This window comes from Osmerus mordax, chromosome 9 (genome assembly GCF_038355195.1).
Source record: "Osmerus mordax isolate fOsmMor3 chromosome 9, fOsmMor3.pri, whole genome shotgun sequence".
NCBI lineage: Eukaryota > Metazoa > Chordata > Actinopteri > Osmeriformes > Osmeridae > Osmerus > Osmerus mordax.
Genome location: NC_090058.1, coordinates 10,802,777 through 10,829,373, shown reverse-complemented (window position 1 = coordinate 10,829,373; position 26,597 = coordinate 10,802,777). Strand labels below are relative to the sequence as shown.

General features: G+C 44.8%; 2 protein-coding genes and 1 long non-coding RNA gene across 3 annotated transcripts; 2 read left to right on the top strand and 1 right to left on the bottom strand.

The window, feature by feature from the left end:
- Window positions 1-2,919: 2,919 nt before the first annotated feature.
- LOC136949604 (protein yippee-like 5) lies at window positions 2,920-5,310 on the top strand. The gene is made up of 3 exons (XM_067243967.1): window positions 2,920-2,985; window positions 3,345-3,506; window positions 3,666-5,310. Exons 2-3 carry the CDS (start codon window positions 3,366-3,368, stop codon window positions 3,888-3,890), a joined length of 366 nt encoding a protein of 121 aa, XP_067100068.1. The 5' UTR covers window positions 2,920-2,985; window positions 3,345-3,365; the 3' UTR covers window positions 3,891-5,310.
- Window positions 5,311-10,380: 5,070 nt separating this feature from the next.
- lclat1 (lysocardiolipin acyltransferase 1) lies at window positions 10,381-21,321 on the bottom strand. Its single transcript, XM_067243434.1, has 6 exons — window positions 20,933-21,321; window positions 16,316-16,485; window positions 15,700-15,898; window positions 15,397-15,543; window positions 13,150-13,266; window positions 10,381-10,907 (listed from the first exon to the last, which is right to left on the bottom strand). Exons 2-6 carry the CDS (start codon window positions 16,481-16,483, stop codon window positions 10,381-10,383), a joined length of 1,158 nt encoding a protein of 385 aa, XP_067099535.1. The 5' UTR covers window positions 16,484-16,485; window positions 20,933-21,321.
- On the top strand, window positions 21,024-21,669 carry LOC136949207 (uncharacterized). Its single transcript, XR_010877411.1, has 3 exons — window positions 21,024-21,142; window positions 21,265-21,415; window positions 21,499-21,669. It is a non-coding gene; the product is annotated as an uncharacterized lncRNA (long non-coding RNA).
- The last annotated feature ends 4,928 nt before the right edge of the window (window positions 21,670-26,597 follow it).

Sequence of the window (26,597 nt, the reverse complement as noted above, 5' to 3'; positions counted from 1 at the left end):
TCTGTCTGTAAGAGGGACATACAGTACATGATTGGTGCTAATTTTCTGGAAGAGAGTAACCTCAGTGACCTGAGTGACACATTGTGTGGAAGACTAAAGGACAAACAAGGTCAAACACAAACCTTTTCTGACTCCTTCACAGGCAAGTTGTTGGGTGCTTTGTGAATGTAAGAGGCATCTGAAAGTGGTGTTGAAATGAATGAAATCCAATGAAACAGCATGAGAGACAAAGACATGTTTTGTTTGAGATTGCATTTGACATTTTATTCATTTAGCAAACACTTTTATCCAGAGCAACAGTGATCATTTTGTTGTTGCACTGTAACAACTGCAATACATTGGCCTTGTTCACTTTTGTCCTTAATTTTGTCCTGCACTAACTACAGTCACCTTCTGAATGTTGCTATAGATAAATGAATGCGTTAGTGAATGTGCCTATAGGCACGGTCACATTCACACATAAACACACAGAGACAAACAACAATAACACACATGCAACAATCAGGTGATTTTCCTTAAACAACAGCCATTTAGTTTTTATGTCTATGTAGCCCCTACCAGGACTTTGGATATTGAGCACAGACATACTGGGTCATGCCATAGTCGATAACAAAGCTGTAGTCACTGTGTACCATATCTTCCAATAGGCTACAGTGTGTATCTGGGTGTCAAGGATAAGACCATGTAACTGGAAAAGACAAAACTTTCACTGGCATTGCGTGAACTTGAAATACTGTAAATTATTTCACCCTTGTGTCAGTGACAAATTAACCATAGTAGGTTAACTCAGTATGTCCTTGAGTACAAATTCCAATATCAATATAATTCACAGATTCACATCCACTTCTAGCCTAATGAATGGAATTGTATTAAATGCTTAAAACTTAAATGCAACTCTGTTGAACTCGGTACTTTAATAAAAGTAGGCAGTTTAGAAAGTTTCTGTTTAAGGTTCAGTTTGTTAAAGGCATAAATGTAACATTTCAGTGATTTCCGTCAGCGTAGGATTTGTATGTCCAATATAATGCAATTAGTATGATTCCTCTGTTGAAGGAGACTTGCAGTCAGCCTACCTGTTATATGAGCACAAGGACCCAGAAGGGTCACAGCCAATGTAGCCAGAAGAATCAGTCCAGCTCTATCCATGATGATGGCAGAGACTCCTACACTGAAAAGTAGTTCTCTCTGTTCCTCAATCACTCACTGTCACTCTGCCTGCCTCCTGCTGCATCAGAAAGTGTCAGTGTTACCTAGGTTGTCCTCTCCACTGTTTTATTCTCTGCCAGCTCACCCTCCCTTTATCTCCTCATCTGTCTATCTATGAACGACATCAGTGTATCTCTTACCACATGTACCTCCCCTCGCCTGCCCGCATGCCTACTCACTGCCCACCTGTGTGTCCGCTTTTGTGTCTTAGCCTGTACAATTCACCTCTCAGACTGCATAAGTGTCCATAGGTTTTGCAACAGTTTTACATAAACAATACTGAATGGGGTGATGAGTTTCTTGGTAATTAGGCACGTTTGAGTGTGTGTGTGTGTGTGGGGGGGGGGTTCATGCAGGATTTGAAAGACAAAATGTGAAGTAGTTGTTGGCGTAGCCGTGGGCACACATGACCAACCCTCCTCCAACCCTCCCACCATGAAGGAAAACTACAAACAAGATAGCCATGCTTCTACATGCCTTAAGATACAACTGTTAAGTCATGGTCCTAAAGTTTCCTATCAAAATGGTATTTGGAATGTTCCAAATCAGTTAGTCTAGAGATGTCATAAGAGTGTCCTTACACAGTGATAAAAATCTGTGATAGAAATCAGTTTAAGGGGGTTTATGGTGAACATAAAACTGAATGGGTGTGTCATACTAATTTGGTGTGTGACTTGAGCCTCATAAACTCATTGACAACTGGTATGGTTCTGTGACATGTGCAGAGATGGACTTACGATTAGATTTAGAGATTATGAGATATGACTGTAGATTTGTTGATTATGCCATCTGATGCAGTCCATATCAGTTCAAATCAAAGATATGTGAGCCTTGATATGACATAGGGTCAAGGAACACAGTAGGATTTAGAGAAATGCATCTTTTGCTTTTAAAACAGTGGGTGATGTAAATGATTTAATGGGTCATATAAAGTAAATCTCAGAGGTGTGTGATGGCGACGTGCAGGTTTCTTAAGGAGACAGTGCAACATCTACAGACATACTGAAGATATGAGATAAGATAGATGGGGAAAGGGAGTTTATGGGGAGGATGTCCAGCCCAACACAACATATTTATCAATTGCATCAATGGTATTGTGTTTGTGTTTTCATCTCAAGGCAACGCATGAGTGTTCACAGGTCCAATTTGTTCGGTTCAATATGTTTTACATCAACAATACTTGCTAAACAAATGTGCTATTAATAAAACTCTTTCCTGATGGGCCAGATTGAGAAGGTCCTGTATAAAGCCTATACAGAATTAGCTGGAGCATACTAGCTCTTGATATTGAACACTGATATTGAGGTTGACATCAATAATGAAGTATAGAAACAAACACTTCTGCAACGTTTTGTTTTCAATACAGAATTCCATGAGACTATTTAATTTGCAAAACATCCACATTGCTGAATATGGAAAGGCTTTTAACCCATATGAAAACAGGGCTTTGCCCAGAGGTCAAGGTTCCTTAATCACTACTGCACTGAACACATGGATACTTGACTCCATCATGTACTTTGAACTACTTATGGAACTGCTACTAACCTGTAATGAACAATGGCAATAGGATAGGCCTAGTGCAAACGCATCGAGATAATTCGGCTCTTACCTCCATAAAGCCAATGATTTATGCTGCATTCCTGACACCTTGTGGGTGGAGATGGTAGTAGTGAACGAAGTCAAACCGGATGTTGACACACACAGACCGAGAGGAGCGCAGGAACAGCTGAGAAAGGACAACAAAGCAACGACGACGACAACCGTACAACTGCCTAAAAGGTAAATTTGAAGAGATAACAATTTAACATAAACATTGAGAACTTTGAGAGGGGTACACCTTGTGTTGTTATACAAGCTACAACAGTCGAAAAATAGACGCGAAAGATACTGTCACGAGATATGTTTATGTCTCACCTAGCTAGCTTGCTAGCTGATTAGCCATTCTGCCATCATGGCATTTCATGCTAGTCCAGATGACAGTTCTAGTATAGTGAAAATATAGTGTATATCTTTCTTTCTTCTTTCTTTCAATACATTTTAATGTCAGCGTAGGGACAGTAGTTGTCGTAGGTTCAGTGTACTCTCCCATTAACTGTTAGTTATCCCTTTTATCTCACAAACCCGGCTATGTGCTTCAGCGGGTAAGTTCCAGAAGCAACATGGGGCGCATCTTCCTGGACCACATCGGGGGCACGCGCCTCTTCTCCTGTGCCAACTGTGACACCATCCTGACCAATCGCTCTGAGCTCATCTCTACCCGCTTCACTGGCGCGACAGGCCGAGCCTTCCTCTTCAACAAGGTAGCCCCACAACATCCACATTGTAACGTCTGCCTGTCGGTGCCAAACTTCCAAAACCGCCCGCTTTGTTAATCAATTGCAATGTTGAAATGGTACAACATTGCCCATGTTATGCCAAATACCAACTAGTCAAAACTGTGTGTGTCCAACACCCCTCAGGTGGTGAACCTGCAGTACAGCGAGGTGCAGGACAGAGTGATGCTGACAGGCAGGCACATGGTGCGAGATGTCAGCTGCAAGAACTGCAACAGCAAGCTGGGCTGGATCTACGAGTTTGCCACGGAGGACAGCCAGCGCTACAAGGAGGGTCGCGTCATCCTGGAGAGGGCGCTGGTGAGAGAGAGCGAGGGCTTCGAGGAGCACGTCCCCTCAGACAACTCCTGAGCCCACACTGGGATGACCTGCTCGCTACATCCCTCACCCCCCCCAACCCCCTCCCCCCCCCGAAGGCCCTCTGCCCTATCCCCTGACCTCCACATTTCCGAGCCAAATCCCAATCACAGAAACAGACCTTTTGACCCCCTTTGGATTGGCTGGATCTCCTGATGCTGTTTTGGGCTTTGTGTGCCCCCCCTTGCCCCACCCCTCAGAGGACTTCCTTCCTGAATACTTTGACAAGGTCCCTCCTTTCCCATTCTATCGAGTTCATGCACGCACACACACAGACCTGTTAACACCAATGCGCAAGTTTCATGGCACACAACTTTGGTCACACTCACTCACACACACACAAACTCACAGGCATGCTACTTAAGAGGAAACATTTACCCTGCTGTTGTGTCACCAGTATAGCTGCAGTCACGGTAGATAGTTACCGGGACAAAATAGGATTGTTTTGTCAACAGATTCCAGCAGTTTATGCACTAGGACATTGGCATGAATCTTGTTTAATAGTCTGATAAGATAGTTCACATCACTGCTAGCTGACACACAAAAACACCATGGGATATTATGTTTAATGTAGTGTTGTGTTGTGGTAAACCTTGTGTCAGTGTTGTGTAAGCACAACTCTGACTGTCAATATTTGGACAAGCATTGATTTAGGCGACATACTGTTCTTGCACAATGTGATGAAATGCTTTTGAAATGGCAGCCACAAAGCTCTGTGTTCCATTCTTGCTGTGTGAATCTTGGACATGGAAACATCTTCCAAGGATAGCATGTATCAACTTCTAGCCTATATCATCAAGCTGATTCTCTAAGCATGGATGCTGCGCGCGTGCAGTCAGGACCGACCGGTCGCTCTCTGACTTGTCAGAACGACAGACCCCCCCCCCCCCCCCCTTCCCGGAGCGTGTGAGGAGTGTGTGGGCGAGGGATTTCTCTCACGAATGCTTGGAGCATGGTAAACACGTGCCCCAAGAGACTGGTGGCCTGCTGTGCCGGCGCGACCTGGACACAAACTGCTGCTCCCAATCCTAAGCTGTGCAAGGAAGAGAGGGGGGCTTTCTTAGCCATGACCTCCCTCAGTCACCTGGAGCCTGCCATCTCCAACCCTGCCCAGACCAACGTGCACATGGTGGACATGGGCAGATTATAACATTATTGCTTCTTCTTATTATCATTTTATTATTAGTCGGTATACTTAATGTACGATTGTATTATTTTTAGTGAGATTTTATGGTTTGAATTGTTTGAGTTGGCTCTTGTGTTATCTGTTTCTTGATGAGAGGTAAAAAAAAAAAAAAAAGCAAGCTTGTTTCTTTTCTGTTGACATTTGCCTAGATTTAATCTCTAGTAAAGATTTCTGAATAAAGTATCAAGTATTGCAGAATTTTGGTTTGTCCCGATGTGTGTCCTTTCAGGCAGACGTTCATGTGTGAGTGTGAAAGCACTAGGGGGCAGCAAAACACTGAATACAAGTATGCGCTTTTAAAGAACATGAGGAGGACTGTCCATTGTGGACAGTCCTCTTTTATGTTCATCAACCAAGTACACAAGTTAAATGTTCTGCATGAGATAAAAGCAACAGCCATGAAACAATGTTACACATTTAACGTTTTATGCCACTATGGTCAGTCTTTAAAAAAGCATTATATAAACTGTGGTCTTTTGAGTCTTACGTAATCATATAACACGTTGTGTTAAAAAAGTATGTGTGCCCTTAAAAAGCGTTATGTAATGAAATTTGGCCTTTTGAGTACATTTACTACTACCATTGACACATTTGTGAAATCAAACAATGACATTAGGTGACCTTTAATTAAGTGAACATGCCCTGGCTATCTTGAAAGGTGTAAGGCAGGCCAATAACATTGTCAATAACACCTTGAATCCTTCCGACAGTCATTGTGTACTCCTGAATATAGACATGTGTACACAAGTGGGAGAACTAGAGAAGGCATTTACTGAAGTCACATGCAACAGGATCTGGATGGAGAGCTGCGTCAAGACAGACTTAGCTAACCTACTCTGAGACTCATTCAACACTGGATACAAATTATAGTTGGCTTTGGTGGTGTGTAAAATAGGCTTATGGACAGGCAGTGACGAAGAAGTCTTAATCCAGCTATAGATATGACTGAGTCCTTGGTGTTATTTTTAGACCTGATCTTGTTGGGTGCTCTCTTGGCAGGTGTCTGGTTTGTGTGCGTGTGTTCGGTTCAACATGGTCGCTAGTCCTTCACTCGTGGAGAATCGTTCCTTAACACATGCTTGACAACACTATGCTGGCAGGATACTGTGGTGTGAATGCATACTGGATATTCCCATTAGGCGTCCCAGAGAATGTACCCCAAATAGGAGGATACCATCCAGGACAAAGAGGGGAGAAGGGATCCACAGTTAGACACAGCTACAGTACATCCCACCAACTCAGTTGTCAGGCACACCCACTGGCAGGTGTGATGAATGAACACAACCTGTGTTGTCCTTGGCTCACTACAGCTCTAAGCCAATCCATCTATAAGCAGCCAACACACATGAGGTCACCTAGATAGCTAGGTAATCACCCCTTCCCTGCTCATCCTAATGTTCTACATGCCATGGGCCAAGCCATGCCATGAGTCAAGTCTCAAAGGTGGGGAGTTTAGTGATGGCATCCAAGTTCTTTCCAAAGACAGTGTTTTCGATAATTCATCGCATTGTCTCTGTGATGCTGTTGGAAACGCTTTGTCATCATGGGAATGGGACACTGGGTGTCCAGGTTTTTGTTTTGGGCGTGAGGACCCTTTTAAGGAGAGGGGGGAGAGGACGAGTGAGGAGGAGATGTGTCACTACAAGCAGTGAGCCCACCATGTTGGCTCACTGGATGACGGCATGTGTTTATGCATCGTGCCTCCACCCACTAAAAACTAGTCATAGGTAGACTTCTATAGAAGCACAGGGGATGTGTATAACTCAGAAAGAGGAGAGAGTTGGAGGTGTGGGGGTGGGGGGGATAAAAAAGAACAATGGCAACAAAATTGTATCCATAATCGGCCAGTGATTCATATTTTCTGGGTGCCTATTTTTAAAAGGCTTGCATCAATCGGGAGTCTTACACCCGTATTGTCACTCATCTATTACCAACTGTCAGCCAGCGTGAGCCCCCCACCACTTCCCCCCAGGATTACTTTGCAATGTATAATAAGACCAGATAGTGGAGAGGGGGGGGGGGGGGGGAGAAGAGGAGAGACTGACAAAATGAACGATAGAGCAGGAAACAGAGAAAGGAAGGGAGAGAGGCAGAGGGAAAGGGAAGGATACAAAGAGTCAAAGAAGACAGAGGCCTCGTTCCATCAGCAGCAGGACAGAAAATAGTAATAGTTCCATTGACATCACTCCCCATCATGTTGCTAGGAGACGAGGGAGTCAACATTAGTTGCCAAGGCAACCCCACTTCACCTTCAAATCTCTTGCCCTCTGCATGTATGCGGTAGTCTTGTGTGTGTGAGACAGAGAAAGAGAGAGTGGTGTTGTGTAATATGAGCGCTTGTTGACTTATTCAATGCAATAGGGTTCACCATGAACGCTGCAGAAGTGCCTCTTTCTGCCTGTCATGGTAGTGCTCATAAAAACAGCTGATTATGTTCAAAGTGACATGACTCTGTGACCATAATTCGCTTTCATTTCTGCTAATGCCTTCTGAAGTTCATTTTATCAGTGACAGTTTGGTGTCATTAACGTAATAGGCCACAGAGTAGATCTGGGGGTATATCCTGTATGAATAGAATCTCTGATTGTACCAAAAGCAGATACCTTAACCCATGTGCTGCCTTCGGGTCGTTATGACCCAAAGGTTCATAACAAACCATCGTTGTGTTTACCCAATTTTACCCAATACAAAAACAAATACAAATTATTTTCTTTTAACCTTTGCTATGTGGGGGGTCTGAGACAGCCCAACGGCTAAAAGAAAACTCTTCACTTTGTTTTTGTATGCGGTAAAGTTGTCGCAATACAACGGTGGGTCACAATGACTGATGGGTCATTCTGACCCGAAGATAACACACGCACAAGCACACGCAGAACAAATTACAGGGCTACGACAAAATGGGTTGAAACAGTGAATGGATTTATTCCTATTTATTATACAGCGTGACGGATAACAGTGGCCCGTTAAGATATACCTGAGGACGGTGATTGTTAAGTCCAGCATCAGCGGTTGATTGTATTATGAGCAAAAATACAGGAGAAAGAGAGGAAGAGGCGTGGAGGAGAAACAGAGATGAGAGGGGGGAGAAAGAGAAGTAGAAAGAAGGGAAAATCATTTGGGGGGAGGTTTTGGGGAGAGGGAAAGCTTCTTCAGAGCTTGTTGAACAGATAGAAATGGATCATAGGTAAATAGGTCAAACATGCTGATGAGCGAAAATAATTCTGTCCGTCCATCACAGTGTCTAGAACCAGCCTCTCTACTCACACAGCAGGGGCCTCGTGGGAACACAACTAGAACTGGGGAATAAAAACCAAAACAGCCTCAGCCGCATCACTCATGGGTGAGCGTTAACAGCCGGAACAGCACATATACAAGACTATATAAGACTTCTTTATAAAAAGGACCCTTTGACCTGTAGCATGGAGGAGGCCTGGTGGACACAATCACTTGTGGCATCTACATTGGAGGGGACTGCAAGAGACGAACCTAACCCTAACCAACCAGCCTCTATATGGCATGGTTGCTGGGTTGGTGGAGAAAGATGGCCGGGGGGGGGGGGGGGGGGGGGGTTAGAAGAAGATCAAGTGCGGCCCAATCTCCTGTTTCCATTTCGCTTCCATATTTCCTTTTTTTTTTTTTTTTTTTTGGCACAATCGGTGCAGCTTTCTCAGCTGTCGTTCCCTAATTGAGTTTAGCGCAGGCTCCACCCACGCCAGGTCCCTGGAGAGAGGTAAAAAGAAAGAGTGGATGGGGAGAGGGAGGGAGGTGGGCATCAATTGGCGGGGGCATTTTTGGATTAGGGTGTCCGAGGCAAGTTTTCCACTCCAAGTCTGGTCCTCCTTCGTGACACCCGGGAGGTAGTGGGGTTACGTTGCACGCATGTTTCCACCCCCGAAACCCCCAGCCAGCCAATCACAGTCTCCCCCCAGTTCCTAGAAAGAGCAACAACAAAAATCTGCTTCCCTAGTTTCCTATTTGATGACGACCATCGTTCATTTTGGCGTGAATCACACTGTGTGTGAGGTCACCTACACAGGCACCTTGGCACCACGAAGAGGAGCTACCCTGTCCTGACAAAGGCAGTCCAGTCTACATTCTACAACGGTTTCTCTTTACCTCGCAAACCGCTTCTCGACTTTGGCTCGCCTGTGCAAAAGCTGTTTTTTAATGCATAAAAAAACCTGGCAACACTGTACTTGACATAGGTCTTCATAAAAACCCAAGACACCTTTATGGAAACATTTATGGAACCTCTATGATTGTTGATGTATAACGTGTGATTTTATATATATTAGAAAGGGGCAGGAAAGTGATTGGTAGATCTTATGTTTAAAGCTCCAGACCAAAGTTAATAATCCTACATATGTAAGGTTTGATATTTTTGTGTGAATGTAGTGGTTGGGTTCCCTGATTGTATAAGCATGTGATTGTTGGTAAGTGAAAAGAAACATGAGCATTTGAGATTGTCATGTTTTTAGATTTTCAGGGTAAAATTTGTATAATATCATGACATATTTAAAATTGTTGTTGAATGTATATGACGTGAACATAAGCAAGTGTGCCACACACATAAAAGGGTTATGAATGCTTATAAAGACCGCCAAGTAAAGTATTGCCGAAAACTTCATGTTCCTATTTTGAGAGCCAAACATAAAACACAACATAAAAACCTGTATAGAGGCTTAAAGCAAAATTGTACAAAGACAGCCTTACAGTATGACAGACTAGACTATTCTGATCCAGCACAGGTAAACAATGCTACACTTGATGTGTATGACTGACTTGTCACTTAGACTTCTAGTATTTCAGTTCTTATCATTTCATTTAGTTGGCTAAACAATGCTTGTGAAAACAGTGACTCATTTGGCTACACTTACAAGGAATCTAGATCAGCTATACACAGCACAGTATTGGAAAGGATATTGGCTAGAATCGTCACAGTATACAGACAGGTTTTGTATGAGTGCCAAGCACTATGGCTCTGCTCCATAATAATAATCCCAATAAATAACAAAACAATGGAAGAATAACAAAGTAAGCATAAAAAAAATGGGAACCAACTTTAAAACCCCATTTAAAAAAACACATTGCTATGGCTGAACATAAAACTTGAGGAGGTGAAACTAAAGCCATGCAGGCGGGTCGCCTACCCGTCTGCCCCGAGAGCGGCAGTGGACATGGAGGTTTGTGCGAGTAGCACCCAGCTGCACCTCAGGGCCCATCCCTGGACCCAGAGAAGCTCCCCCCCTATGCCCTCTGTCCAGCGCCCCCTCCCTCCCACCCACCCACCCCTTCTCATCATCCCTCCTTCTTCCCCTCCAGCAGGTCCTTCTTCTTCCTGTCCCTGGCCACGGACGTCCAGTAGCGGTGGCAGGCCAGCTCCAGCAGCTCCAGCCCTCCCCCCAGCCTCAGCTGGCCCATGTACACCGCCACCATCAGCAGGAAGTAGACCCGCAGCATGGGCCACAGCCACAGCCCGGCCATGCACAGGGGGATGAAGCAGCTCCAGTAGAGCAGCGACACCGCCTTGATCAGGGACACGCGCAGCTCCGTCTTGCAGGGGGGCACGCGGGTCGGCCCCTCCCTGTGGAAGGCCCGGGGCTGGCCGGCGTAGAAGTGCCTGAGGCGGACCTCCTTCTCCGCCCAGCGCTCCTGGCACCAGGTGTTCAGCTCGGAGGGGGAGGTGGGCAGGGAGGAGGCCGGGTAGCGGCGCACGTGGAAGTGGATTTCGCGGGGGAACAGGCCCAGGATGAGTTGGCGCTCTGTCTGGGCGATGTTCTGGGGGAAGGCGATCGTGATGTCGTGGATCGCGTCCAGGTTCTTTCCTGTGCAGGAGGAACATGAGGGGAGAGAATGACCAATCATCATCAATATTACAGTTCATAAAATAATTAGCCTAAAGAATTTAAAGAGACTTTCCTTCCATATAGATTGATATTGGCCCTGGATGGATGCCTTGCAATGGGCTCTTGACAGAACACGCTACCATTGCACAAGGTCGCTCGTATCAGAGAAAGACAGTGTCGAAATGACTTGACCAATCTCTGCTGTTGACTCCATCACGCCCTTGTTATGCTACTGTACTGTAAACCTTAGCCTACATTAGTCTCAGTCTCTCCCATATCACAGCAAAATAGGCTTAGAGTTTAATATCTGACACCTGCCACCCCCGTCATGTCTTTTTGGGTAAAGACATGACGGCAGGAGGAGCTGTATTTAAGGCATGCTGGAAGATAGCCAGGATGAGCTAACAGGGAAATGTGATCCAGCAGTGGTAGTGGTGGTGTAATAGGTGCCGCATTGTCGATGAGGCACCAGTCTGACACTGGGGACAGAGGAGCCGAACAAGGGGGTGGCAGCAGGGGTGGCAGCAGGGGTTGAAAGCGCAGCTGTCAGGAGATCTAACTCTGGCAGGCTTTACAGTGTTGTTGTATCAACTGTGTTTAACAGGTACATTTAGCTGGGAGTTCACATCATGGGCTGTTATGTTGTACCTAGCGTTGTTTTCATAGGGGTTAAATGGTGATGACAATCACACACGGAACAGTATTATGATATACTATATGCCATATAGTATATGGGACAACTGCATTACAACCTTTCACAGATTTTTTTTTATATTTCCCCTAGGGCTGCAACAACGAATCGATTAAAATCGATTATTAACCCTTGTGTTATCTTCGGGTCATTCTGACCCATCAGTCATTGTGACCCACCGTCGTATTGCGACAACTTTACTGCATACAAAAACAAAGTGAAGCATTTTCTTTTAACCATCGGGCTGTCGCAGACCCCCCACATCACGAAGGTTAAAAGAAAATTAAACAAATTTGGTTTTGTATTGGGTAAAATTGGGTAAACACAACGATTGTGCTGCCTTCGGGTCATGTGACCCGAAGGCAGCACAAGGGTTAAAAGCATTACATTTACATTACATTTAGTCATTTAGCAGACGCTCTTATCCAGAGCGACTTACAGTAAGTACAGGGACATTCCCCCGAGGCAAGTAGGGTGAAGTGCCTTGCCCAAGGACACAACGTCAGTTTCATGACCGGGAATCGAACTGGCAACCTTCGGATTACTAGCCCGACTCCCTCACCGCTCTTCTAACTGACTCCCAATCTTGCATTGGCAACGAATTTCATTATCAATTTGTTGTGTTGCGCGATTATTACGCCACTCAATATGTCGCGGAGATGTTTGAGTATTTAAAAAAAAAAAGTTAAGTTGAGCGCGGAGGTAGAGGAAAGGCCATCGGAGAGACGTTGTTGAGTAACGTTGTTCTGAAACACATGGCGGAGGCAGAAAAATCAGTACGACCCAAGTCATCCAAGGTGTGGGAGCATTTCACACTAAATACATCGAAACAGTGTGTTAATTGACCGAGGTGAAGTTAGTTTCATATTCGACATTCGTCTCACATTCGGAAGACGCTACTTTGCAGCATCACGTTAGGGACCGGGTGAAAACAACCCATACCATTTTGAAAAATGTAGACTTTTATAATATTTTTTGTAATATAAAACCTCAAACAGACACCAGAGTATCTTAACAATGTCTGGTATACTTCCATAGCCTTTACTTTTTCAATTGAGTTTCAAATAAAATGATAGAAAATCACAAATCTTTGAAAATATCTTAATCCTCGCAAATCTTAACTTTTTTCAAAATTGTGTCCAAAAATCTTAAATATACACCAGATTATTCTAATAAAGTCTTGGTTACTTCCACAACCTTTCAATTTTCAATAAAGTTTAAACAAAACTCAAATTAATTGCTCATCTTGGAAAATAGCATTACATACACACTAATATTAATAACTTTTTCAAAATTGTGTGCCTGTTTGTGCACATTCTGAAGATTTTTTTGCGCTGTGAATTTGCACTGTCAGTTCTGTTTTTGAATAAAGGGTTGGAAATTAATGCTTTTTTGTTTTTGTTTTTTTATCCGATTCATTGATTAATCGAAAAAAGAATCAATAGATTAATTGATTATTAAAATAATCGTTAGTTGCAGCCCTAATTCCCCACCCCCCCTTTAATTGTTTTTTTTTGTCATTGGACTGACCTTTGTTCAGTGTGTCCACGATGAAGGTGAATCCCCTGGTCCTGGGGTGAAGGACGTACTCGAACTTGGGAAGGCCGTTCTTCTCTGCAAAGTCATCACTCCTTGCTCTGGTGTTTTCTACAGGAGCGAGGAGCACAGATGGGGGGGTTAAGGGTCAGGCAGGGAGGAGGAGCTCCAGAGGTTTACAAGGGTGCGTGGGGGGGGGGGAGAGAGAGAGTGCATCTAGTTTGGTCCAAATGAGACCAAAGCCCTCTTTCTTAGCGGATTTACCTGGAATGATGTGTGTTTAACTCAGTTATTGTATGATGTAAGTGGGGACAGGCAGGCATGCAGGACACTGTGGTGGGACCCTGGGAGGGTGGAGGGGGTGGTCGTCTAGGGGGGAGCCCTACACCTGGCCATCCCAAGAAATCCCCTCCTTCAGGGGACAAAGCTAGGACCTGTCCCATATGGCCTGTTAATTTCATTTCAAGCCTTCTTTGATCCTGCAGGGACCACGGAAATCCTCAGGGGGGCTTAACTGCACCCTCATCTAAATCCTACAGGTGTGTGTTGTGTTTGTGTGTCGTGACGGGGGGTCATCTTCAAGATGAAATAGAGAACAGTACAGCTATGAGATGTAATTTCTGACCATGGATTTGCTAGTAAACGTAAGCCCTGGTTTAAGGGGAAGGCGCAAAATCCTCGGAAAGAGACACACAAACGACAGAACATTCCTCCCAAGCAAACATACAAAACGGTAGTTGAAAAGGCTTAGGGCTCTGCCCAGTTTGGAGCTACGAGAACAGAGATGTATGGATGTAGGACAGCTAAGCTAGCTATCTTTCAAACTATCTTTCAAACCAAGCCCGCCTGGTCTACAATCTACCCAGACGCTCCCATGTTACCCCGCTCCTCATCTCTCTCCACTGGCTACCTATCATGGCCCGTATCAGATTCAAGACCCTGGTATTGACCTTCCGAGCAGTGAACGGGACTGCACCCGTCTACATCAAGTCTCTCCTGCAGCCTTACAACCCCACCCGTCACCTACGGTCTTCTTCAGACAACCGCCTGGTGGTCCCACCGCTCAAGACCGCCCGGTCCCAACACAAGCTCTTCTCCTGTCTGGCCCCCCAGTGGTGGAATCAACTCCCCACCTCCATCAGAGATACTGACTGTCTCTCCACCTTCAAGAAAAGGCTCAAGACGCACTTGTTCCGGGAGTACAACGGTACTTAGGAATGGTTCGCTTGACCCGATGTTAGTTTCCTCAAGGATCACAATGACTCTTGCTTAGAGACTTGTTGCTCTTGTGGTTAGTGGTAACTGTTTTTTTTTCTCGCTGTGATATATTGTTTTTATTACTGTTGCTTGCTTTTTTCCACAGGTACACTTGCACTTATAGCGGTTCATGTTGTTTAATTGTAACTTGTTTAACTACATGCTCTTATGGTTCTTCCCTTTGGCACTTACTTTGGTTGTTCACAATGTGTGCTTCATGTTTTGGCTACTCGCGATGTTTTTTGGCTATCTTGTTGTTATGATCAGTGACCTATGCACTTTGTAAAGCTCTCTCTTGGAAGTCGCTTTGGATAAAAGCGTCTGCTAAATGAATAAATGTAAATGTAAATATAACTTCACCTGAGGTCTGGTAGCCCAGTGACGTCAGGCTGACAACAAAATGAGTTAGCTCATCCTGTCTTAAGGCTGGACAGGGACTTTGGCTTAGTTTGGCGTCTAAGGTGCTTTAGGCGTTAATGGTCTCAGTCTCTATGTTGGGACGCTGCCCTGCCCTGCTTCCCAGGAGCCAGTGTATTGTAGTCTAGCTCCAACCCTTATCTAGCTGCATTTTATTAAAATAAAGATTTGGTCACCATGCTGAATCAGGTTAGCCTCGTCTAGAGAGAAAATCTACTCTGGGAACAGGGCTGGACAGGCCTTCTCTGTGTGACTGTTTTGGTAGAAAAACAGATTAGAGGCTATTAGACTGACAGACAAACAGGAAATGATGTCTCCTCACCTGACCTACAAGTATAAATACGGTCAATAACAAAACATTACAGTACAGTTTCTCAGACACAGATCAGACCTAGTCTTGGACCAAGAATAAATTGGTCCAAGTGAATCACCTAATTGAATCATTTTAGACTAGGGATTAAACTGAATCTGTGTCCAAAAACACATGGCCTATACATCTCAGGTGGGGAGGGTCTATCGATTAAGGTGTCTGTGTGGGGTGGGCACGTGTGTTCCGCGGGTTCTCACCAGTCAGGTCGGTTCCCTCGGGGAACAGCAGAAGCTGCAGGGGTTCTCCAATGTCGCAGAAGTACTCCAACATGTTCTCTATGTGTTCTCTGTCATCTTCCCACCGGCGCTGGACAAAGATGTAGCAGGCCACCTGCAGGGCCCAGCCTTAACACACACACACACTTCAGTCACGGCAGCATTTTATCTGCAACCCCAAACGAAAGAGTATTCTGCTTTATACTACGCTGACAAATAAGCACTTTGAAGTCCCCTGTGAGGTGTATGTGTGCTGTGCGCGTTTTCCAAGCTACTCATACCCACCGAAGGCAGGCACTGCTTTGAGGGCAGCCTTGAGGCAGATCTTCTCCAGGCGCAGGTAGCTGTACCTGAGCAGGTAGCACCAGAGGAACATCCAGTCCAGACGCGTGCGGTGGTTCATGATGATCACGCTGCGTTCCCCCGGGATGAAGCCATCCCCCGTAATCACCACCTTCACCCCAAATACCAGCTCCAACAGGGCCTGGGACAGAGGGAGGGAGGTGGGGGAGAGGGAGGTGGGAGAGGGAGGTGGGAGAGGGAGGTGGGAGAGGGAGGGAGAGAGAGAGAAGGGAGAGGCAGAGAAGGGAAGATAGTGAAAGAGAGGAAGGGGGGGTGAGAGACAGAGAGGGGGGGGAGTAGAGTGAGCCAGAAAAATGATAAGGTTTGAAAGAGAAAAAAAAAATCAGAAAGTGAGAAGTGTTTTTCTTTCCCTGCACACGAAGGCAATGTAACACGGCCGCCCATGAGACGAGCTGTTCCAACACGGACACTGAGGTACAGCCAGGTACGAGGCAGCAGGAGTAAGAGGTCACAGCACAGCGTGAGGTCGGCCCCGAGGGCCAGGCTGCCAGATGATGGGCTCAGAGGGCACCACAGGGGGGCCGTGCGGGGGGCTCACCACAGGCAGGGTGAGCCAGGTGGCTATAAGGCGGTTGCTGATCCAGCGGTACCAGGCGGGAGACAGCAGCATGAGAGGCAGAACCGGGCCCAGCATGAAGATACTGCCGAACAAGATGCCCAGGAACAGGGTCAACATGAAGTACAGACCCCGCAATGACACATCCATACCTGGGAGAGAGAGAGACAGGGAAAGGTGGGAGTGAGAGAGGGGGTGGAGAGAAAGATACAGATGGAGAGAGAGGGGGGAGAGAGAGTAGGGAAAGGAAAGACAGACAGAGACACCGTCAATTCAATTCTGTGGTACTGAGTCATCCCTAAGGACTGAAAAGTAGCCTAAGTGGGGGGGGATGTTGTTAACCATGAAGATGAGTGTGTACAGTACGCTTAGTGGATTTTTCCTTTGAGGATCCAGGAGGCCGGCAGTGAGACTGGGCTCAGGAATTGGATGGGGCTGCCCAGTCGACGCAAGACAAATGGAATGATCGATTTTATTAGCGTGCTCATCCATACTGAACCCCTCTGCGTCTGCCGAGCCTCTTAAAACATTTCCCCCACAAACAGTGGAAAAACACCACGGCCACATTCCTGCTGAAGGAATGTAAATACTGAATGTTCCCAGAAGGTGTGCACTGCACAGTCACCAAATCCACGATTAAAAAAAGAAAACGGGTGTCTCACATTTCATACCCTTGAACCGGGTATCACTTGAAACATTGCACTTTCGTCCTCATGTGTTCCATGTTCGGTTGACGTCAGGCTTCAATTCATGCTCAGTTAACGCTGTGTCCGAGTTATTCAAAGCCTCGTCTGCATCAAGAGCTCTTTCGTTTTATCAGTAGCGTGACAACAAGACATACCAGACATAAAAAACAAGTCTCCTGAGGAAGCCAATTTCTTAACAGAGTTATGAGACCTTTGGCTGCAAAACAACATGTGCTCACTGTGAGGAGCTTCTTAGCTGTGGTCTAGCCCTGTTCAGTAATACGCTCTCATTTGTAGCCTACGTCCAAGGCCAAACGACCGTCCAAGTCGGTTACAGTGTCAGGTATGTATTGGTAAAAACAAGTTATCTGACTGGAAAGGACCAGAATCATCATGACGCTTGTTAATGGGGCAACCTAGGTTAGGTTAGCCCATCTTAGCCTATGTCTTCTGACTGCCATGGTAACCAGTGTTAAAAACTGCAAGGTGTTGCAGGGATTCAGGCAGTCAGTCAGTCAGTCAGACTGGCTGATGAAGCAGGGAGGAAGCGACCACCACCCGGCAGGTGTTTCATTCCCTGGGTTGAACTTTGGTTCATGCTACCCTGCTTCAATTACCCTGGCTCTGTGATTGCACAAGCCTTCACCTCACGCCACCTCAGGCAACAGCAGCATCATGACACAGCAGGTCTCAATTCCGCAAGCAGAGCGTCTGAAGGAGCACTTAACAACCCAGGTGTGTGTATGTGTGTGTCACACTCCCAGTAGAGTGAGGACATAGGGTTTAAGGGTTTTAAACAACGGAAAATATGAAGCGTGAGAGAGGAACAAGCTGGTTCAGCACAACTGTCACACAATTATGACCTCCTGTTACAGCTTTCTCCCACAACGTACACGCGCACACAAACCACACACACACAAACGCACCCTTCGGTGTCTGCTGGAACATGCATTTCAGTTATGCATTGAAGAGGATACACATTTTAGGTCCCCTGAGAATGAGGTGAAAAGTGACTGGAACTACCGACCCAAAACTGTAATAATGCCAGAAACTTGTGCTCCTTCCACCTACGACATCTCACCAGCCTTCCACAGGAGAACCACATTTCCATACTCTGGGTCAGATGCAAAGACAATGTCATCGACTCTGCAGAGTGAGGTTTGATTAAACATTTGTCGGGTCACCATAGCAATGCCTATTCGAGCACTGCCCAAAAATGTTAGCCAACCGCAATGAATTGATGTGCTCTTGGTCTGACCCTGTATTCTTTGGCAGTCTACCTGCATTCTTTCCTCTTAGTCAAGAACAGACAGACATCGTTACCATGATGAGAGGTTAACCACATCTTGGCTTTATACAAGGGGCTATATGTGTCCTTTCTCCGAATCATGGTGTCTGAGCTGCGACATGTAGACTCTTCTGGAAGATTCAAGTATCCTCCTCAGTGACATCCAAGGATCCCTGGCCAAATGCAAGCTTCTTTAATATCAGTGCGGTGTGTGTGTGTGTGTGCACACGCACGCATACACACACCGTTCGGCTGCATCTATACCTGTTTAACGTGTGGTTCTTTGATAGCTGAGTAATCTGTCTGGCTCTGCTGTGGAAAACCAGAGCGGACTTCAACCCCTGGGTTCCGTCTCCAGCTGCTGGGCTCCAGGGTAATTGCTCTCTGGGATGATGAGCACGGCAGTTTAAGGGGGCAGTGGAAAAACAACAAGTCTTTAATGACTTTTTTCCATTGGAGCTCTGATAAAGGTCACCCAGATTAAAAGTGAGGAGGACAAATGAATACACCGAGGACGGTATGCACGAGAGCATACACACACTATGCTTGAGTGAAACGCACACACACCAAAAAAGGCTGGCAAACACCCGCCTAGATGTGAAAAAGATACAGTTTGCATATCTTACATTTGACTATCAGATTGTGACAGATTGCAAAGCAAGGGTTCATATTTGTCACTACAGAGACTGAACAGATGTCCCTCTGTGTGTTTAGGACACTGACTGACTCTGCAGCGAGGACGTCAGGTCACCAGGTCTGTCTCACTGACCCAACCACACTGCAGGGCCCCTGAGCCGGACAGCCAGCCAGGACTGTGAACCCGCACCCCAACACAAATCACTTCCTTTTACTCACATACAAATGCATTATACACAAGGTGTCTGTGTGTGCGCTTCTATATTAGAGTATGTGCCTATGTGTGTGGTAGCAGAGTGGCCTAGATACAGCAAAATATGCCCATTGTGAATGACATGTCCAAAGCTTTCCAAAAACCCAATTAAATGTGGGTGTTTTATGAATATGACAGAGATAGGCCAGCCCTCTTTGCCTGCTCATTTTGCTAATGGACATCCCCACTGTGAGGATTTGTGTTGGTGGCACTGCCACCATCAGAACACAAAGAGGACGTCTGTCTTATTAATGAGGTCTGGGTAATCTCTGTGAATAACAAAGTGACAGTTACTCAGAAACAATAGTGACAAAGACGACCCACTGAAGCCTGCGCATCGCGGAAAAACAAAGTAAAGGCAACCCACAGTGGCCTCATTTGATTGTCACACATTCCTCTGATTGTCATTGCTTAGCCTTGCTTCAGGACTACAAAGTCCAACTTCCATGGAAGTCAGTCTTCTGTCAAAATCAAAGAGATGTATTGTTATATGAACAGTACAACACAGGTTCCTACTGGACAATGACATTATTGTGACATGGCAAACTATGTAGTGGTATAAAAGGGAGAAAGAAAATGATACAAAACACCAGCAGCAAAACTGTCAAAAAAGCAAGTAGCTAAAAGTATAAAAAATAGCATTATACCAATACAAATACACTAAAATGGTCACAGTTATATAGATACAAAGTGAAGAGTGCTGATGTAACTCTGTGGTACTACAGTATTTATACTGAACTGTCTCAGAGCTCTTACAACACTTATACCATAACTAAATGCTCCACCCTCTGATCATAGGTAGTGTTGCTGCAAAGGGATGTCAATCCAAGGTCAGGTTCCTCACAGATTAACCTGCCTGGTCTGGTCTTCTGGTTGTGGAGGTCAGTCCTGTCAAAGGCTACTGTCATAATGACTAGCCTTATTTATCTCACAATCAATTGCATGCACCATACAGCCAATCGGTCTGTCAAGCATGTAGTAGTTTAAAGTTAAACATACATAAAAAATAAAATGTTCCATGTTTAGCAATGTGATTTACTCTAACCTGCTCATGTGTATAATATGCTGATCATATGAACCTGGCTACATGCCTTACATACTCACGTCTAACTGCGTAGAGATCATGACAGCAAGTGAGGGTTAAGGATAAGTTTGGTCAAGTGAAGCTTTCTGGTTTGGCTAGCTAGCTGGCTAACTCCTCATGTTTAACTGTCTTACATTTGAGATTAAATTGAGTTGTCATTTGATCACTCTCATGCGAGCATTGTTGCAACTTTGCATTAGTATTGTTGGCAACAGTGACCATTAGCACGCGTAAATTTGTGTGGATTTACTGTACTTTACCTCGGTAATGTAGCTGTGCTGTGTCCACTGAATTTTTGTTTAGGACCGTTTTAAATAGTTTAATAACTAGTCCACGTCTTTGTGATGACTGTGAAATGATAACTAAATTGTATTGTCCCACAAGTGAATAATTTTGTAATGTGTGATGTTATGCTATTGAAAGTCATACTAGTTTGTACTGTACTACAGTCTGTAGTTGACTAAGTGTAAACAAGTCATGGATACCTAGCGTAGACAGCTAGTATAACTAGAAGATAGGTAGGTACGTACAACTTCAGAGCTAGCTAAAGAGCTACACTGTAGCTAGCTAGCTTAAGAGTCACAGACCATCAAAGCATATTTAGTCGGATAACCGTTAGGCTAGAGAAGTAAAACGGAATAATGTTACCCACCTGCAAAAGTGTGCTACTTCCTTGTCAATTGGAAAAAGCTAGATGGCTACAATATGCTAACGTTGCCTCGGAAGACCAGTCCGGGGAGATGCGACCAGCCATATAAATGTCAACAACTTGGTTGCGACATTAGCGTCTGCTAGCTGTTGCTAGCTAACGACTGAGCTCGCAGGCTAAACGTGTTCAAGTAACGCGTTGGCAGGCTCGCTGGTAGGCACTGCACTGGAATCTGAAGCCGCATTCGCAATTGTGTTTGTCGTTTGGTAGTGCTGACTTTACTCATAAACTATGATTACATTCACGGATTGATACCATACACCTTCATGTTTTAGATGCACGCTGGGAGCAATGAACTCTGTTAACATCACCGATTCGGGTAACCTGACAACTTCAACTCTCAACTCTCAACCCATCTGCTTGCTTGCAACCCAAAATGACGTCAATAGGGGACGCTGTTCGTGTGGATTAGATTACATGGAAAATGTGAGAAATTATGAAAAAGTATCTCTTCTGAAACTCTTAATGTAATGTATTTATTTAGGTGACACTGCTGTTTTCTCTTTCAGATAAGTCACCTATCAGGAAAAGGTGTTCAAGTCAAGAGTGCTTCATAAAAATAAATACAAAAAATAACATTTACATTTATTCATTTAGCAGACGCTTTTATCCAAAGCGACTTCCAAGAGAGAGCTTTACAAAAGTACATAGGTCAATGATCATAAACAACGAGATAGCCCCAAAACATTGTGGGTAGCCAAAACTTGAAGCATACATTGTGAAAAACAAATACGACTACACTACATGATGATACATGCTGAATTCATGATTTAATGTCCCAACCTATCTTTTTAAAGCAGAGTAAATAAACTCATTGCATGTCATTTATTTCCTTTACCCACAGTCATTCTACTGTTAAAAGTGACCTCAACAGGCAGGGATGTGTTTCTGATGTGTGTGTGTGTTTAGTGTGCATGTGTTTTGTGAGTGAATACGTATGTGTGTGTGTTTGGAGTTGGGTGTGCATGTGTGGGAGTGTGTCAAGAGAGTGAAAGAACAAGAGAGAGAGCACTTACTCAAACTCAAGTCTTTTCCATGACCTGCTCCCTTTGGCATGCACTCTATCTCAGCGTCTGAGTGGACTGTATGGTTTTATCAGTAAACTTCTCAGGGGTCAGCGTAACGCCTCAGAGAGAGAGAGCAAGAGCCGTGAAGCGGCCTCTCTGACTTGTGTCTCACAGCCAGCTCACCTCTACTGGAGAAACGCATCGATCACCACACTCGCCTTAGACACAAGATAAACATCTATAGGGAAGCACATGTCTTTCTTTACTTGAGTATGTTGGGTTTTATTTATGCATAATATGGTATATAAGTAGTAAACACATTTCAGAGAGGCATCAAAGATGGAGTCTGTGTGGTTATTGATGGAAAAACAGTACGGGTGATTCATTATGAAACAACATGAAATATAGCAGTGTTTCACGAAAAGAAAAGTTAATTATGTTGAACCATCGCACCTGTGGTTACATGCCTGTTTCATGAGAGTGCAGTGTGCCATTTTTCTTTGTCTGTGAGTGGGGGGGGGGGGGGTATTATGTCTTTTTTTGGGCATTGGACATTATGTCTTGGGGTTTATTTTCAAAGGAGTCTATTGATAGCACTAAATGGAGGCTTTATTTAAGAAGAAATCTCTGCTGGTTTGTTGTTTTTAAACATTCTTGTCCCTCATGACCCCTTGTACTTTTTGCCAGTAGAGAAGGAGGGAAGAGGGGGATGTCGAGGTTCAGGAAAGGGACAGGGATGATTTAACTCAAGTCTTCCTCCCTCTCACCCTACACTTCCCTCTGTATCTAAGGTCTAAGTAAGCATGCATGTACAGTATCTATGTCTCCCTCTTTCTTACGCTCCTTTGAAGATCTTCACACAACAGACTTGTTAAATCAGTCCCACCTCTCTCTCTTTCTCCCTCTTTCTCAATGTCTCTCTCTCCGTCTCACTTGCTCTCCTCTTTCTTTATCCCTTGTCTGAATTGTCAGAATTGTGAGGTGAGGCTGTTTTTCCAGTCTCGTCTCCAAGCCAGGAGTATTAGGGGGGCATAAGCTGTCTATTTATATCAGTGACGCCCCATAGAAGAGCAGCAGAGTCTGGATTAGCACATTAACACACAAAAGTACACGCGTAATTGGACCCTGACAGGCACAGTGATCAAAGCTCAAAAACATCACAGACAACATGGCAGCACTCTCGTACATCACCCTATTAAACAGAGGATGAATCTTTTAAGTGTTGAGAATCATCGGCCCAAATGAATATGTGGCTGTGTGAGTGCATACTTGGGAATGTCTACGGATCGCTCCTTGTTGAGGGTTTGATTCCAGAGCTGCTTGGCACTGTATTGATGGTTCTTGACTTGGATGGATTGTGTAATCGTTACGGCTTTGTTTTGAATGGCAATCACTGCGTCAGCTTACTGGCCCCTTAGGGTATGTTGACTGAAACTCACTTACTCTATCTGAGTGGGGGAAGGTGGAACAGATGACCATAAAAACGTATCTCCTTCTCCTCAAATGGGGGCTAGATTGTTTTTTTTTAAAGCCTAATCATTATACTCTGACATGTTTCCCTGTAAAATCACAGGTAAAGCCACATAAGGCTAATTTTAGGAAGACTAATTGACACCGACACAATAGTGTCAGAAAAGTTAGTTCCAAACCTTCAACTCATCTCACCTTATCTCGAGTGACCCAAAGAAACCGCATAAGCCACCACATCTCTCACACGGTCTCCAGTGAACCCAACATGACCCTGTGTGATACCTTTGCTGCAGCACATTGTGCTCTCTATTTTAGACCTGCTCCATATCCACCTTCTCCCCTCTGTTGACTCCTCAATCTCTTCATCCTCCCTCTCCCTCTGTTCTGTACCTCTCCACCATCCCCTGCTCAGTTTGTTGGCAGTGCCAGCTATGTGGACTCTTGGTGTCTTGTCTCCAGACTTGTTATAAATAACTAAGCAACGTTTTCTCTTCATCTCCCGAGAGCTCCACGTTCTCACACTGGAGAAACCCTGGGAAAAGAATCTTTCCTTTACGCACACGGCAAACATAGTAACACGAAACAACAACAAAAAATCAGGCACAAAAACGCACACAGTTACACAACGTACTGGTGAAAAACAAGACAAATGTCATGTTGCATTATGTAACCCCCACCGTGGGAAAATATAAAAGGCACAGAGTCACAGAGAGAGAGAGAGAGAGAGAGACAGAGAAATGGAGAGACAATAAGCCCACTGTTCATAGCTCCTGAGATGTGATGCCTGGGGGACAAGAGTGCCTAGTGGGTGTGTGAGGGGACAGGTTAGAGTGTGAGCATGTAGAGAGAGGTGGAGAGAGAGAGAGAGAGAGAGAGAGAGAGAGAGAGAGAGAGAGAGAGAGAGAGAGAGAGAGAGAGCATGTCGGTGTGGGCTGCAGTGGGGACTCGGAGAGGAGTCTTGGGTGAAAGGGTCAGACTGTGCTGACACACTGGGATCAGTGGCAGATTGTTTCCACTGGAAAGAATTCCAGGAATGGGCTAGAAGAGCTATCAGTGACTGTGCTCAGAGTAGAGGACTGACAACAGTTTATTACACAGCCAGACACACACACACACACACTCTATCTCTGTTCTCATACACACATTCAAACATGTAGCGATGCACGCTAAAGTTGGTGTGCGAGACACAATCCGTCCCTCATGTCACTGCAGGGCTCGGGCCTCATCCCAGGCCAAGTGAGGCCCCACTCTCTTGTCCACTAACATTAGCTTACACGGATGTGGGTTGTTAACAGAGAGATTCATGGAGCCACTAAGGATTTTGTAAAACACAAAGAGGAATTCAAACAAAAAACGGTTGTATATGATGGACATTTATTACTTTCTTGTCTTGAACCTGTGACAGCCTTATCTCTGGCAAGTTGGTCTTCACCTCTGAGTGCTATTGTGGGGCCCTGGCTTGCCCCGGGTTTGGAGGTCACTGGCTGGACTCAGCTAGTTGTTGTTAATGACTCCCTGGCCCCTGGCCTCCCGCATGATCCCACGGCCCTTCTGCTTTATCAGCAGGCAGGTATATTAATAACTCCTTGTGCTTCACTTTTTTTCCAGGAAGTAGGAAACATGGTAGAATGTCAGCTCATTGTTCTCCTTCCAGGAAGTAGCCTTAAGACCTTGTGGAGATGCCACCTGGTCAATCTGAGAAACCCTCGACCCCTTAAGGCTGCCCCTTCCCAACTTTGATGGACAGTTCCAGGTACAAGGTACAAGTCCATCAAACCTGACCTGGCCATGTCACACTACTATACAGCAACAAACCTCCTCGGAAAGTTTCCATTGTAGCAGTGACCTGAAGCCCCCCAGTCGGTTCTTGTGCAATGTATTGGTTTTTTGTACCCCAAATAATGTTCTATTGTCATTTGTAGGATGGTTCTGTTGTCACATCCTACCTTTATCTGTTATGTAATGTATTTATATAGCAGAAGCTTTCCAAAGGAATGTACTTTACAGGAGGTACTTCAACCTGGGAACTCTTGATCTGCAACTGAGATATACCCATTCCCGGAGTACAATGTTTATGCAATACCTGATTCTCACATAGCAGAGGGACAAATTGCATTACTTTTAGACATGAAATTATAACTATAGGTGTTTACATTAGCTAGATAACTTCAACAGTATTTTTCATGTGGCTCAGAGAACATGCTGCACATATGTACTGGAAGCTTAACCCTCCTGTCTTAAGAAATACTGACACCTCCCTGGTGTCTCTCACAGTGACCCGGGGTCCAATATATCTCATAACTCTACTAAACCTTTGAATTTAAATGTGCAATGTGGTACAATGTCACATTCTGTAAGTGCTCTAATATGCTCTGAGTGTACAATGCAACCAAACAGTCAAACTTCTGTTTTGTTAACTTTTTAGCATCCCCAAAAGGTAAAGCTATTAAACTATGGATGCCAAAAAGACAGCCTATAGACATCTTTTAAACCATGTCAAGGAGGTTGTGGTTCTGTAATTACCATGAACACGACATTTTGTGTCGATTTCTAGACTGATTATAAAATCTTTGAGTTACTGCTCTTTTCAACATCCATACAATCCAAACATACACTCATTCAAATGAATGATTAGACTAAAACCAGTTTTTTGTCAATCTCTCAACTTTTCTATATCCTGATATGGTTGGACCTCATTGGGACTGATCCAGTACCTATCGTAATAGGTGTTTTTTTGAGGCAGTTAGACAGAAAATTATATACAATGTTTGGGGTAATTTTATGATACTACATAGGAGGCCATCTACTTAGATTCATGTTTAATATATTTTGGGTTGTTTGATATGATTTTGGGCCCCAGGACAACAGGAGGGTTAAAAGAGTTTGTGATGAAGGGGGGGGGGGAAGAACACAGGAAGAAGCATGCGGTCCTCTGCACTCGCTGCTATATTTAATCTATTTACATTCAGAGAGACAGCAGCATAGAGCGGAGAAGGAGAGGCAAGCTGTAGGCAAGCTGTATGCAACAGATGAGAACCAAGCAGAGACGAGAAACTAGGCAGGAAGTAACAAGTTAACCACAACATGCAGGTGAGGGGGCTTGAAGAAAGGGGAGGTTTCACCAAAGAGAA